General features: G+C 38.8%; 2 protein-coding genes across 2 annotated transcripts; both read left to right on the forward strand.

Moving 5' to 3' along the window:
- Window positions 1-438: 438 nt before the first annotated feature.
- On the forward strand, window positions 439-3,546 carry lactb2 (lactamase, beta 2). The gene is made up of 7 exons (XM_039695078.2): window positions 439-659; window positions 816-979; window positions 1,141-1,267; window positions 1,836-2,014; window positions 2,137-2,285; window positions 3,143-3,230; window positions 3,424-3,546. Exons 1-7 carry the CDS (start codon window positions 538-540, stop codon window positions 3,462-3,464), a joined length of 870 nt encoding a protein of 289 aa, XP_039551012.1. The 5' UTR covers window positions 439-537; the 3' UTR covers window positions 3,465-3,546.
- An 820-nt stretch (window positions 3,547-4,366) lies between these two features.
- On the forward strand, window positions 4,367-14,057 carry slco5a1a (solute carrier organic anion transporter family member 5A1a). The gene is made up of 10 exons (XM_039694813.2): window positions 4,367-5,465; window positions 5,657-6,100; window positions 8,023-8,155; window positions 8,234-8,442; window positions 9,040-9,204; window positions 9,293-9,491; window positions 9,579-9,738; window positions 11,190-11,425; window positions 11,508-11,572; window positions 12,135-14,057. The coding sequence occupies exons 1-10, from the start codon at window positions 5,072-5,074 to the stop codon at window positions 12,584-12,586; spliced, it is 2,457 nt and encodes an 818-aa protein (XP_039550747.2). The 5' UTR covers window positions 4,367-5,071; the 3' UTR covers window positions 12,587-14,057.
- Window positions 14,058-14,746: the final 689 nt, after the last annotated feature.

Below are 14,746 nucleotides of genomic sequence, written 5' to 3' on the forward strand. Positions count from 1 at the left end.
TTTTTTGTTTAATTGTATGTGTGTGTGTGTGTGTGTGTGTGTGTGTGTGTGTGTGTGTGTGTGTGTGTGTGTGTGTGTGTGTGTGTGTGTGTGTGTGTGTATATATATATATATATATATATATATATAGTCTTTTTGTATCTAGTTTTATGACTGTTGTAGTAGTGTATTGCTGTAATGTTTAACTCTTTTTTTTCTAGTTTAGAGCCTAAGAACATCTGGAAAAGGGACTACCAATGAAAACTAGCCTTCGGGCTAATATGGGTACATTTACGTACACTGTCCCTTTTCTAAATAAATAAATAAAAATTAATAAAAATATCTGGTTCAGGGATAAGGGCACATTTAATGATTGATATATCATCAGAGCTCCCCAAAAATGGGTAAGTTTCCCTTTGCCTTGAGCCGCCTCAGATACTTTTATTTTGTAAAGTGTGACTTTTGAACAGGAAGTTTCTGTTTAAAGTGCTGTCAGTCTGATCTGTCGCAGAAGCGTTTTCAGGGGTCATTTAAAGTTCGTGCTAAGCGCTGGAGAAAATGTCCGCTGTGATTCCTCGCATCGAGCAGCTGTCATCGAGAGTGGTGCGTGTTTTGGGATGTAACCCGGGGCCCATGACACTGCAGGGCACCAACACATACCTGGTCGGAACGGGCAGAAGGTAACGTAACAAGTACAACACTCTAATACAATACTAGTCCACGAGATAAATTAGCTTATTTACTTAAGGTATTTGCCATGTACATCCTATTTAATGAATGTAACAAGTATGTGAATGTTTATTAAATGATCCCTTGTATCTGTTTGTGTCTGTTAGGCGAGTGTTAATTGATGCAGGCGAGCGCGCGGTACCGGAGTATATTGTCAATCTGTGCGAGGCTCTGAAGCAGCACGAGACGTCCATACAGCACATTATAGTCACACATTGGCATCATGACCACACTGGGGGAGTGCAGGACATACTCACACACTTTCACAAAGGTGAACAGGGTTTGACATTTTTGCCCCAAATCAGCTAAAAATGTTAAATCCTCACTATAGTGAAAAGCTCTCAGCCAAATCTTGTTTTAATACTTATCATTATATAAAAGCCATTGGGTTTATGAGAAATCCTCACTAATATAGCTGCATGTGTTACGCAGAAGCAGAGCTGAGAGTCAGTAAACTCCCTCGGTGTCCTCCACAGGAAGAAGCAATCGGAGACGAGAAGAAGAACTATGAATATCTCAGTGATGGTGATGTGATAAAGACTGAAGGGGCAACATTACGGTAAACACTCACACACAGATTCTTCACATTTATAGTCTTTGGTCATGTTTACATGGTTGTATTATATTCTTTAGCTTACAAAAGTCCATGTTTGTTTAATCAAAAAAACAGTAAAAACATTATATTATTAAATTTGGTTTACTATTTTAATATGTTTTAAACTGTAAATTATTCCTGTGATGCACAACTGAATTACTCCAATCTTCAGTGACACCTGATCCTTCAGAAATCATTCTATGCTGATGTGGTGTTTTTTGTGTAAACCAAGGAAGTTTAAATTAACAGCATTTATTTGAGATAGAAATCTTTTGTAACATTATTAATGTATTTGCTGTCATTTGCAATCAATTTAATGTGACCTTGCTGGATACAAGTAAAAATATTTAGAATTTTCCATAATTCTTTTGAATCTTCTACATATATTTTTATGGAATTTTTTTTATTTATTTGCATGCTGGGTTTTTGTATTAATGCATTGGGGAAATTAGTGTGTAAGTCTCTAAATGCAAAAAGCATTAGTTGTTTATTTTGAACAAGTTTGTTGTTTTATTATTTGTGCTGCATGTAGGGTGCTGTTTACTCCCGGACACACAGATGATCACATGGCATTACTCCTGGAAGAGGAGCAGGCTGTGTTTTCAGGTGACTGTATTTTGGGAGAGGGCACGGCCGTGTTTGAGGACCTCCATGATTACATGAAGTCACTGCAGAAGCTCCTCAGCGTGAAGGCCGACCTCATATATCCAGGTATGTGCAAGTCTGTGTGCGTGTTTGTTGTACAGTCTCTTTTAGTTTCTCAAAGTGCATTCTACATACAATATCCGATGACACTAAGAAATGCTTGTGTTTGTGTTATTTTGGTGTGTCAGGTCATGGGCCAGTGGTCAACAACGCAGCTTCTAAGATTAGTGAGTATATAACTCACCGGAACGCAAGAGAACAGCAGATCCTAAATGTTTTGCAGGAGAATCGTGGAACTGCATTCACCTCCAGCGAACTGGTTAAAGTGGTGTACAAGGTTCAACTTCTTTCTGAATGATCTTAACTCTTTAAAGTCACCATGAAATCAAAATGAACAATTTCTATTTTTTTATGGAAAATTGCAGTGTTTATTATAAATGATTTATCCATGCACATCATTCTTCCAATGTTTAGTCAAAATAACTTCCTGTCACTCTTGCAGTGACGTCTTATCTTCTCAGATGATGTGTTTACTGACGTGAGGGCAGGGTAACCTGTCACTCACATGTCAACATGCTGTCACATGACATCACAGCACTAGCAAACCACAAACAGTCTCGCCCTACATTTTTTTTCTTGTTTGAGAAGCCGTTCCCTTGGATATATGTCACAATAGGGAACAAAAGACTATCGCAACATCTGTTTCATGATGACTTTAATTAGACTGAATCTAAAAACATTTTTAATACATTTTGAAAGCGTCAAAACTGCAGTCCACAAGAAGAGAAAAGAGAATGACTGGGCCAAAATCTGAGACATCAAAACCTTTTAAAACAAGAAAAAAAATATTTTAATTTACTGCTAGGTAATAATCATATAAGCATATGTGTGACTGTACAAAAAAAGGGGGACTAACCAAATTCTAAGATGACATTCTGAAAGTTAAATTCATTTTTCATTTAAACTTTTCCTCAATTTGTTACACAGATACAAATTGTAATGAAAACATTTGTATGAAACCCTGATATTCCAAAAATCATCTGTTCTCTTTAAGGGGCCACTGCTTTATAGAATAATGTGCAGATAATGGCACAGATGAGAGTACATTATAGAAATGTAATGTTGTTGTTTTCTAAACTGTGTACATGACATGATTTTCATGTGGGTTTTTTTTTCATATTGTTTGTATGCCAGGAGACCCCTGAACACCTGCACAGAGCAGCAGAGTTTAACTTGTTGCACCATTTAAAAAAACTCCACAAGGAAGGAAAGATCTACCTTGGTATGTGTGTGTGTGTGTGTGTGTGTGTGTGTGTGTGTGTGTGTGTGTGTGTGTGTGTGTGTGTGTGTGTGTGTTTGTAGGTGTGCACACAGGTGTTGTGCACATGTGATGGTGTATGAACACTCATTTATTTATTTGTTTTTAAATATACAGGTAATATCTGTCTTAACAGTCTGTTGTTTTCCCATTGCAGCTGAAGGCCCAAATGAAAAGCAGTGGAGGAGCAATTTGTGATTTAAAAATAAAAAAATAAAAATTTAACCCAACACACTCATTGCTCACAGTGTCTAATAAAAAGGTTCCCGGTGGACTGAGATGGGTTTATTTTGTCAATACTTCTTAATTCTGGAAACACTTTAGAGGAGTCTGGGGCTAGTTGTCACTTTTTTTCCTCTCAGGGAAGGTGTGTTCTTGAAGGTCTTTTTCTGTATACGCACATACCATTGCTGTAAATCAGCTATTTAACATTTCTACATTTAATTTGCAGGAAAAACAAAAAAACAAAAATTGACCTTTTGTGACAACGTGCCCCTATAGCAGGCTATTTACATTTTATTTAGCAGACATATTTTTCCAAATAGCCTTAAAAATGAGAACATTAAAACAGTAAAATAAATTGTGTTACTTAAAGGTTTTTAAAATGGAAAACACGTAAAAAGTAACAAGTGACCCTTGTCTCAATTTAATCTGATTATAAACAGAGCCCGTCTAATAATGGAATTGTATGCGCTGTTCACGATCAACAATTATTCAATGAGACAGTGTCCAAGCAACTTCTATTAGGCTATAACATAACTGGATTCGTATGGTAATAAACATTTTTATAAACAGAACAAGTGTTTATTGTTTTTTTGTAACATTTCTTAATCTGTAACTATTTAATTAGGGAAAAATAACCAGTAATATTTTTAGTATTACTAATATTTTAGTATTACTAATACTTGAGTGTAATAAATATTTTTTTTAACAAAAACATTTAAAAGGCCTTTCAGAGATATTTGCTGTACCACTGTTAATCAAAAATGTGCATATATTTAAAAAAAAGAAGAAGCGGTATTTGAAATACGGTCTAGGGTGGTGCCGTGGTGTACCCCCCCCCCCCCCCCCTTTTTTTTTTTTTTTTTTTTTTTTGACAGAGGAATCGTGAACCGGAAGTTAAAGCTTATCGGCTTGTAACCAGCTGCGGTACAGACCAAATGCGCTTGGAGGAGAAGGAGATACTGCTTTACCGTGAATAACGGACAGTCCGTGCTACCCTTCCCGTCCAAGGACACGGTTTTTTTGATCACACGGCGAAGATCTTATGTTGTGTCCGAGTCGTGTGCGGAGGGCGGCGATCGATTACCTTTTAATCTCGCCGATGGATTTAAAAGGGATTATTAATATAGCGCAGATAACAGGGCAGAATGCGCGTGTGTGATGCGGCCGAGCGCGCGCGCTGCTCCGCTGCAGTATCCGCGCAGAGGCGCGTGAGCCTCCGGCGGCTGATCACTGTGTTGTTTTGGTAAATATGTGCCGATTCGAAAATGGTGCGGTAAACGAACTAAGATCGCATTTATATATTGACGTAATAAAACGTATCTATTTACAAGGATCTGTTTAAGTATTTTGTTGACATGAGCCAGGACAGAATGTCTGCGTCTCTATTGCGCTGATAAACGGGTCGGAGAGCTGGTGTGGTCCGTTATCTGAAGCTCTTAGTATTGGGGACAGTGTTTTCGCACAGAAAGGATAGGATTTGTCAACGATAAGCCGCGGCTGGTTTATCCGAGAGCCTGTTATGTTCGTGTGTCAGTGTGTGTCTGTGTACTAGACGCGCTGAGCTCACGCTGCCCGTCAGAATGGAACCCGGTGGTGTTGGGGAGGCCGGGGGAGGGGGCCTCGCACCCGTGAAACCGTACTTGTTTCCGTACTTGTGTGAGGAATCTGCTCAGGGTTTGAAATCTAAAAGCCTCCCCGTGCTCAGTGGTAGTCAGGACGCGGATCAGACTCTGCTCTCTGCCCCGCACAGCTCGTCTCGCTGCGGCTCCCCCGTCAGGACAGAGTGTCATGAGCCGGAGGGTCGCGGCGGCTTGTCGGCGCTCTCGAGGTTCCGTCTGTTACGGGTGCCGGTGAGGCGCTATGTGGACGGGATCCTTTCAGACTCTCGCTGCTTCCTTTTCTGCATGTGTTATCTAACCTTTATTCAGTCTCTGATGGTGTCCGGCTATCTCAGCAGCGTCATCACCACCATAGGTAAGGTAACATTCCTGACCTCTTCTCTTCCAATCTCAGCTCTTCAATTACAGTTGTCTCATACAATTGTCTCAAAATGTTGTCTCATTTTACACCTGTTGTCTTCATTTTTATCTCCATCCATCCCAATTTCTTAACTTCACCATCTCATCTTTTCTCAGTAAAATAGTAATGAACCCTGTGTTTTTCAGAAAAGCGGTACAGTCTGCGGAGCTCGGAGTCTGGTCTGCTGGTCAGCTGTTTTGACATCGGTAGTCTCCTGGTTGTGGTTTTCATCAGCTACTTCGGTGGGCGGAGTCAGAGGCCACGCTGGCTGGCCGTAGGGGGCGTGTTAATTGCGGTGGGTGCCGCCCTCTTCTCCCTACCTCACTTCATCTCTCCGCCCTATCAGCTGGAGGAGCTGAACAGCACAGTGGGGGGAGAGGGGCTCTGTGCCAGTGGTAATGGCAGTGGGCCGGAGAGACCCACACTGTCCAGGTGCCAGCGAGACAGGGAGGAGAGTGAGCACGCCCTGTATGTGGCGCTGTTCATCTGTGCTCAGATCCTAGTGGGAATGGGATCGACTCCCATATACACACTTGGACCAACTTACCTGGATGACAATGTGAAGAAGGAGAATGCTTCCCTGTACCTGGGTGAGTTTTGTCCCTATGTAATCTGCGTGTTGGTGGTTGGCACGGCAGGGTGCAGGGGCGGATTAACGCGTAGGCTAACCTAGGCTGTAGCTTTGGGGCCCATGTGATCAGAGGGCCTCTGTTCACCATTTTTTTGCGAATAGTGTTTTGATTCATCTATTTCTACAGTATTAGTAGTTACTTGTGTTACTGGACAGTGGTTTTAAAATAACAGACAATTGTATTGTTACACATGACCCACATTGTTGCACATCTCAGGGCCGGCAGTGACTCAGTGGTTCATGTAGGTTGTCTACAAACAACAAGGTTGGTGGTTCAATCCGGTTCCACCTGGCCAAGTGTTGATGTGTCTATGAGCAAGACACCTAACCCCAACTGCTCCCGACGAGCTGGATGGCGCCCTGTATGGCTGTGAATGAGTGTATGAATGGGTGAATGTGAGGCAAAATGTAAAGCGCTTTGGTGGCTATTGGGTCTGTGAAAGCGCTTAATAAATGCAGTCCATTTACCATTACCAGCCAGCACCCCTCCCTACGTCACTTTCAGATGTAAACACTCACTACATCGCTGTCACCGCTCGTTTCTAAACTGGCCTCTTGTCAAGAAGAGCTAGTTAATCTGACAATGCCCAACGCTGCTGTCAATCACTGCCTTATTTGCTGTCCATTGTTGTTGTAAATGGGGCCCCATGTGTGCAACTCCATTTTAAAAATCCAGCAGAGACTGAATCACCTCATTTGAATAGCCATTACTAGTGATATTTTATCCCTAATATTTATGATGATTATTGTAAGTGATAAAACATTTGAGCCATGTGTTTGTATTGCATGTGGGTTGTCTTATGGAGTGGGGCCTCTAGAAATCCCTGATCCTTGGGCCTTTTGTAGACCTTAATCTGCCCCTGGCTGGGTAAGACTCTGTCAAATCAGTCAGGCAAAATGTTTTGCTTAGTTTGGGCTAATTCCTTCATGGGAACAGGGCACGGGTGCCACTTTTCAGTATTCTCCTTGGTAGTCAACTATCATGAAAGTCCCTCAAAATGTAACGTTTTGAACATGTTAGAGACTTCTGACGGAAATCTGGCAGAAAACCGTACCCATGGTCTATTTATGGGTAAACAAGCCAATAATGAAATTATCTGTACAGTAGGGCTGTCAATAAAGTAGGGCTGTCAAACGATTAATCGCATCCAAAATAAAAGTTTGTGTTTACATAATATATGTGGGTCCACTGTGTATAATTATTTTATATATATAAATATACACACATGCTTGTATATATTTAAGAAATATTTTCATGTATATAGATTTATATATAATTTATATTATATATGTAAATATAAATATTTTATATAAAAATAATATTTTTTTCTTAAATATACATGCATGTGTGTGTATACAGTATATACAAAATAATGATACACAGTGCACCCACATATATTATGTAAACACAAACTTTTATTTTGGATGCGATTAATCGTTTGACTGGCCTAATTTAAAGTAAACCAGTTTCTCTATGTATCTACATAGCTGCTCATTTCTGTAAAGATAGCATTCTTTGCTTCGTAGATAAGATGTTTTGGCCTGGAAATAATGCATTTCAGGTGACTTAAAAATGTGACTTTAATGTGTTATCTGCAAGAAATTGTTTACAGACAAGTGTTTTTTTTTTAGCATTATTTATATTCTATTAGTATTTATTAATATTTTGACAGCTTTTATTTTTATATTTTCAATTTTAGTTTACATTTTTGCAAAGCTAACTCAAAGTATTGTAATATAAACAAAGTTTTTTTTTTGCTCTGACTTGAATTCTGCCATGCAAAGTCTTTAACTGCTTCTCACTGATGTGACAAGATACCAACAGGAGCATGTGACAGCTAAAAGAAGTCTACTATTTTCTTTGTGTGTGTGTGTGTTTAGCTATCATGTATGTAATGGGAGCTCTTGGACCAGCCGTTGGGTACCTGCTGGGTGGGATTCTGATCGGATTCTATGTCGACATTGGTACCATTGTCAATATTGACCAGAGTGACCCACGATTTGTAGGAAACTGGTGAGGAAAATCTCATATTGTTTACTTTATCAAAGAATTTGCAGTAAACTTAACTCTGTAACCGTCTCTATGTCTCAGGTGGAGTGGGTTTCTCCTGTGTGCTGTGGCAATGTTGTTGGTGATCTTTCCCATGTTCTCCTTCCCTAAAAAACTTCCACCTCGCCACAAGAAAAATAAAAGACGTGTAAAAAAGAGTGCAGGTGATGTGTCCAGCGACGATGATGAGATGATGAAGGAAAAGAGCCAGGCTGTCTCGTCCTCCATGGGTTTTGGCAAAAATTTCAAAGGTGAACCGTAATATAAGATCTAAAGGCAGATTTTGAACAGGGGTGCATTACCTAAATCAAATATGGTCGTAAGTTCTGTCGTTACCGATAGAATTCAATGGAAATTGCGACCATAGTTGGCTAACAGTGCTTTTGGGAAACACTCCCCAGATTTGAACACTCTTTTGGTCATCTTTGGAGAAAAATGTCAAGCTAGATATTGACAAAGCTAGGATTTCCAGAGATTTGCTTTGTTGAGATGATTAGCAAGTTAGATGTGGTAGTATTTAATTTAGTATTTAATTTAGTTTTATTCAACACATGGGCAAGTATTTGTATGCATACTTTTATTTAAAATAATATTCCTTTAACTTGGTGGCCTGAACTGTCTGGTGTTTTTTTAGTACTTCAACTTACATTTTTGTTTATGTTAGTTTTCAAGGCCTATCTAATTATTTTATTTTATTTCAGCTTTAATTCAATTAACAAAACCTATTTCTAATAGTTTCAGTTTTGGTTAGTAACAACACTGATTATTAGTATGAGCACATTTTGGATGACACATTTAAATTCAAATTATAAATCTGTATATCTCTCTGTCTCTTTCTATCTCTCCAGATTTGCCAAAAGCAGCAGTGCGTATATTGAGTAATGTGACGTTTTTGTTTGTGAGTTTGTCGTATACGGCGGAATGTGCCATCGTCACAGCCTTCATCACTTTCATTCCCAAATTCATTGAATCTCAATTTGGTGTTCCAGCATCTAATGCCAGCATATACACAGGTACAACACGCACGCACAGACACAAATGTGTCGATCTGATAACAGTACTTACCGTGGGTTTTTATGAATTGTGTGTTTGTGTGTGCAGGTCTGATCATTGTACCCAGTGCAGGTGTTGGTATAGTTTTAGGAGGGTACATAATTAAGAAGCTGAAACTGGGCGAAAGAGAAGCAGCAAAGCTGGCCATGATCTGCAGTGGAGTGTCTTTGCTCTGCTTTTCCACTCTCTTCATCGTCGGCTGTGAGAGCATCAACCTTGGTGGAATCAATATCCCTTACACCACTGGGTAATGGAGAAACCCCTGTAGACACGCACATAAATATCACCTGCAAACATGAGCTGCTCTGAATGATGTTCGATCTGTGTTCTGCAGGCCCACGCTGACTCTGTCTCACCGAAACCTAACGGGAAGCTGTAACGTCAACTGTGGCTGCAGGATTCATGAGTACGCACCCGTCTGCGGCTCTGACGGCATCACCTACTTTAACCCATGCCTGGCGGGCTGCAGCAACATCGCCAACCACACCTCAGGAGTGAGTGATCTGTCTACTGACCCCGTTTCACACAAACCGTGGATTAATATCAATGGAAATGTAGATTAAAAATGGTGAATCCAATGCACGACAAAACCAAAAATGTGGGTTAAAAAATATTATTTTCCTGATTTTAGTCATTTCTCATTTCGATTAGCTGATATTAATTCTTCAAGATCCTAAGAATTGATCTTTTAGTCTATCCTTTACAATAAATACCGTTTTGTCTGTCTTTAATGTGATGTGATGGATCACTGTAGCTGCCCCAGTTCAAGCCCCAGTGCATAGAGCATGTTTTACTTAACCCGTTCCTCAATATTTAATGAAATGTATGTGTATAAATCATTCATGAAAACAAGTTGTTATGAATGCCCACTATTTAAATGTTTATATTTCAAAAAATCTAATTTGAGTAGAAACATAGTTATATAGTTAAAAATTTATTATTAGAACTGCCTTCCAAGTTCCTATGCATATCTATGATACAAATCAGTTGTTAAATGTAACCTTTAATATTATAGGAATATACCAGCTGACAGGGTTCCCTGTATAGTTAACGGCATTAGTTGAGAGATTTGTTTGAGATGAAATATTGAAATATTGAATATTGACAAAGATGTGTGTTTTGCTATCCCTAAAACTAAACTGTATTCTGGACAAATGTGGGTAAAATAGTTTTGATTTATTTAAAAAAAACAAAACTTCCTTGATCTGAGCGGTACAAGACCTCGCTACTTTTCCTAAGTTTGCCTCCTGAATACACAAACATTTTTTTGACTTAATTCTACTATGTTAAGTGGGTGAAAAAAAACTCCTTAATCTTGTATTTGGGTCAAAAATGGGCACCCATAGAAATTAATGGGAAACACTGTAATTTAGAGCATTCTAAAATAAGCCAATATAAGACATCAGATGACAGCAAAGTCACTTCATCTTTAGGTTTTAGCTCGAATAACTTATTGGAATGATATTTTAATGTGGTTGAAAAAATGAAAAAAATAAAACATAAAAATAAGCATAATTTACATAGAAAATATGGTACTTTTTGAAGTAAATAAATTCAAAAATACCCTCAAAATAAAAAAAACACACCATAAATGGATAGAAAAAACTTTATCGAAGACATTGATGTAACATTTATAATAAATAAACATTAGAATCACACCTGAGTCCTCTGTGCACACATTTGTCCACAATTACAGGATTAAGGGCTATAAAGTGAACACGGTTTGAGGGCTACAATGATTGACTGATTTTTTTCCCCTTTAAAAATAATTTAATACATTTTTGTTTAAGACAACATATTTTCATATTTGCCTTAGGATAAATAATGGTAAAAAAAAAAATAGGATAAATAAAAATGTAAAAATGTAGCTAGCAGAGAAATTGTCTTAAGACATTGTCTATGTCAATATTGTTGATATTTTTCATGTGTGTTTTCTCTTGCTCAGATCAGAAACTATTCTGACTGCGCATGCGTTCAGAGCAGACAGGTGATCACGCCATCAGGAGGAAACCATGAGCTCCAGGTGGTGATCGTGAAGACGTACCTGAACGAGAATGGTTACGCACTGGCAGGAAAGTGTGAGCGCACCTGTGGAACACTCATCACCTTCCTCATCTTTCTCTTCATCGTCACTCTCATAACCGCCTGCGGTCAGCCGTCCGTCATCATCGTTACGCTCAGGTCTGCCTCTCTCCATGTCCTCGGATATCATTTCTCTTTTGCTCTTTGTTTCGCTCATCTCTCGCTCTTATTTTCTGAGCAGGTCAGTGGATGAAGAGGACAGGCCGTTTGCTCTGGGAATGCAGTTCGTTCTTCTCAGGACTCTTGGTAGGATAGGATAGATTTTACAGAACTCCTTCTTATATTTCTGTGACTGTCAGTTAGAGCTGGACAATAATATGCTTTTAGAATAGTTATCAGACAAATTTTTGTGATAATTAAAAATGTTTTTGAAAAAAGTCTCTTTATGCTCAACAAGGCTGCATTTATTTTATCAAAAAGATAGTAAAACAGTAATATTGTGAAATATTGCAATTTTAATAGATTTTAAAACGTTATTTATTCTTTTGGTCAAAATTTGAATTTTCAGCACCACTGCTCAAGTCTTCAGTGTCACATGATCCTTCAGAAACCACTCTAGTATGTTGATTTGGTGCTCAAGAAACATTTATTATTATCAATGTTGAAAACAGTTTGCTTTGTGTTTGTGTGTAAACTGTGGTGTATTTTGTTTAATTTAATGTCCTTGCTGAATAAAATATTTTCTTTTTTAAGAAATAAAAAAATCTTACTGACCCCAAACCATTGAACTGTAGAATACTGCTAACTACCCATGTGTTTTAATGAATTGCTTGCTAATTAGTGAATAATTTTCTTTCTTTCTTTCCAGCCTATATCCCTACTCCTATCTATTTTGGAGCTGTGATTGACACCACCTGTATGCTGTGGCAGCAGGATTGTGGTTTCCATGGGTCCTGCTGGGAGTACGATGTCACTTCCCTCCGCTTTGTTTACTTTGGGCTGGCGGCGAGCTTGAAGTTCCTGGGCTTTCTGTTCATCTTCCTCACCTGGTATTCGCTGAAGCAGCGTGAAGAGCAGACACACACACACTCGCACACGCTTTCCCCGCTGGACACGGTGAGCCACCTCATCTGCCACGCTGGAGGTCACAAAGGTCACGCACGCACACGCTCCTGTCCTGTCTTCCTGCCCCGGCCACCTGAACACTCCCATGCTGCCATGACAACTGGACACGCTCTTAGCCGTGGTAACAGTTGCCCTGGGAATGGCCTGAAAGCAATAACTCCACCCATACGGTCTCTTGAAAAAGTGGCAGTGTGAGTGTTGGAGCCATGCACACACACACACACATGCTTACACTTGCTCATACACATGCATGCAAACATCATACATTTAAGAGGGCCGATTATTATGTAAATGGGAAAAAAACGCCACACAGCTTATAGCCATTGCTGGTGCCTTTTAAAAAAAACACAAAAAAAAATACACGTTAAACACACAATATTGCAGTATTTGTGTGAAGCACTGATTAGTAATAAAACAATTTTGACACAATACCTCAGCAGGACAAATACCTCTGGTAATCATCACATACATATACACACATTCAAACACATTTACCGTAGTTATCTCATCTAGTTACCTATAGTGTTAGGTGTGCACATACTCTTCTGCTTCATCTGTACAGTAGATAAATACATGTACTTGTTTACCTCATTGATTCATCCATTCATGTTACAACAGTGAAGGGAAAGAGACTGCAAATTTTACTATGCAAACTCCTCCCACAGCACTGACTCATCAGGTGTGCTCGACTTGAAGCTGACCGTTGGCGTTAAAGTACCCTGAGTGTTATTTGAAAGCATTGAGAGCCATCTGCTCTCTAATCACTTCAATGTCATACACTGAATCCTCAGCTGCTTCAAGTCAAACACGCCTCTTGTGAATAGCATTAGCCCCTCCCAATCTTTAAAAACTCCTCCCCTAAAGCATCCTCCCTACCAACTATATTTGACATGCACAGACTAAACTCCTCCCACAGGATTGACTCCACACAAGCAGTGGCTCCTCCCAAACTTTAAACTCCGCCCACCGTATTAACTTCACTTTGTTCCATTTTTTTTTCACATGTTCTGTTGTGTGTTGAAATGTTTAGCTTTTTAGTACTACAATTACAGTGTGTGCAACGTTGCAGTGCACACATCTGTAAAGTCTTTCTGTGTCCTTTTTTCATAACCTTTGACTTTTGTGCATCATATCAGTATTAATAATGTTTTCTTCTGTTATTGATTGTATGTTGGTGGTCAACAGTCATCTCGGTAAATTACACAACTCATATATAGGAGATACGTCATCTCATGTTCAGACAAGCATTATGTATACTCTTGAAAATATGCTCGTGTTCTGATTACGCTGCAATTGAGCCAGTATTTGTGGTGTTGAAGGTAACACGCGTGATGATTGTCATCTCTAGCTCTGAGCAGATATCAGCTTAATTCCTGATCACTGCTGGACTTTGGTAGAAACAGAGCATGATACACACTGAACTACTGCTGAGGAAAATGTTTATTTCATTTTCCACTCCCTCTTTTTCCCCAACCCTTCCTATGTTACTGTGCTCTGTTTGCAAACAGAAGACCCGTTAATACAATTATTTATTTGAAGTTACTTAAAGGCTTGTCTAATCAGGGGCAAACCTTCAGAAATTCCTAATCTGGTTTGTTTTACTTGTACAAATAAATGATGTGTCAATAAATTGTCTAAATAAAATTATTTTGATTTTGTGCTGTGATTTAGTGTGGTTTGGAATGTTACTTTAACATTTTACAACAGAAATGTAATCAAATCGAAGCTCTATTTCAAAATTACCATTGTGCCCTTTGAACATTTGCCGCTGAACCCAGAGTGAGCCATTAGGACTAAACCTGTTTGTAAATCGCTCGTTATGCTATATTATCATCAAATATTGGATTACATTTTTTTTGTCAACTTGTTCAATTAGGACAGGTTTTGTACTTTTTTTTGAAACTTATTGAACGTAGGCCTTCATCTCTGTGAAAACACGTTCTGTAACATGTAGCCTGTAATACTCAAAATAGTTTGTGTATATGAACGTGTGTGAGTGTTCGTGTATCCATGCATGGACAGGTCCGAGGCCTTAATCTTTGCAAGCATACATAAGAACACGATGAACACTAAATGTTTCTCTTATTTTCAATCTCCCCCATTCATCGATGATGGTCATTTTTGACCAATACAAGCTTAGATTGATGAAGCCTACAATCAGTCAGTTTCAAAAAGAAATACAAAATAAGTTGACAAAAAGATTGTATCCAATATTTGGTGATGATATAGCATTACAACAGATTTATACAATATTTTTTTGGGGGGCCGGTCATTTTTTGTCCACCACAAGTGTGACTTTGATTTTTTACAAGATAAAAGCATTTCAAAACAAACTTCTTGGTTAAACATTAATCC

The sequence above is a fragment of the Pimephales promelas genome, chromosome 5, assembly GCF_988280905.1.
Source record: "Pimephales promelas chromosome 5, fPimPro1.hap1.1, whole genome shotgun sequence".
Taxonomy (NCBI): Eukaryota; Metazoa; Chordata; class Actinopteri; order Cypriniformes; family Leuciscidae; genus Pimephales; species Pimephales promelas.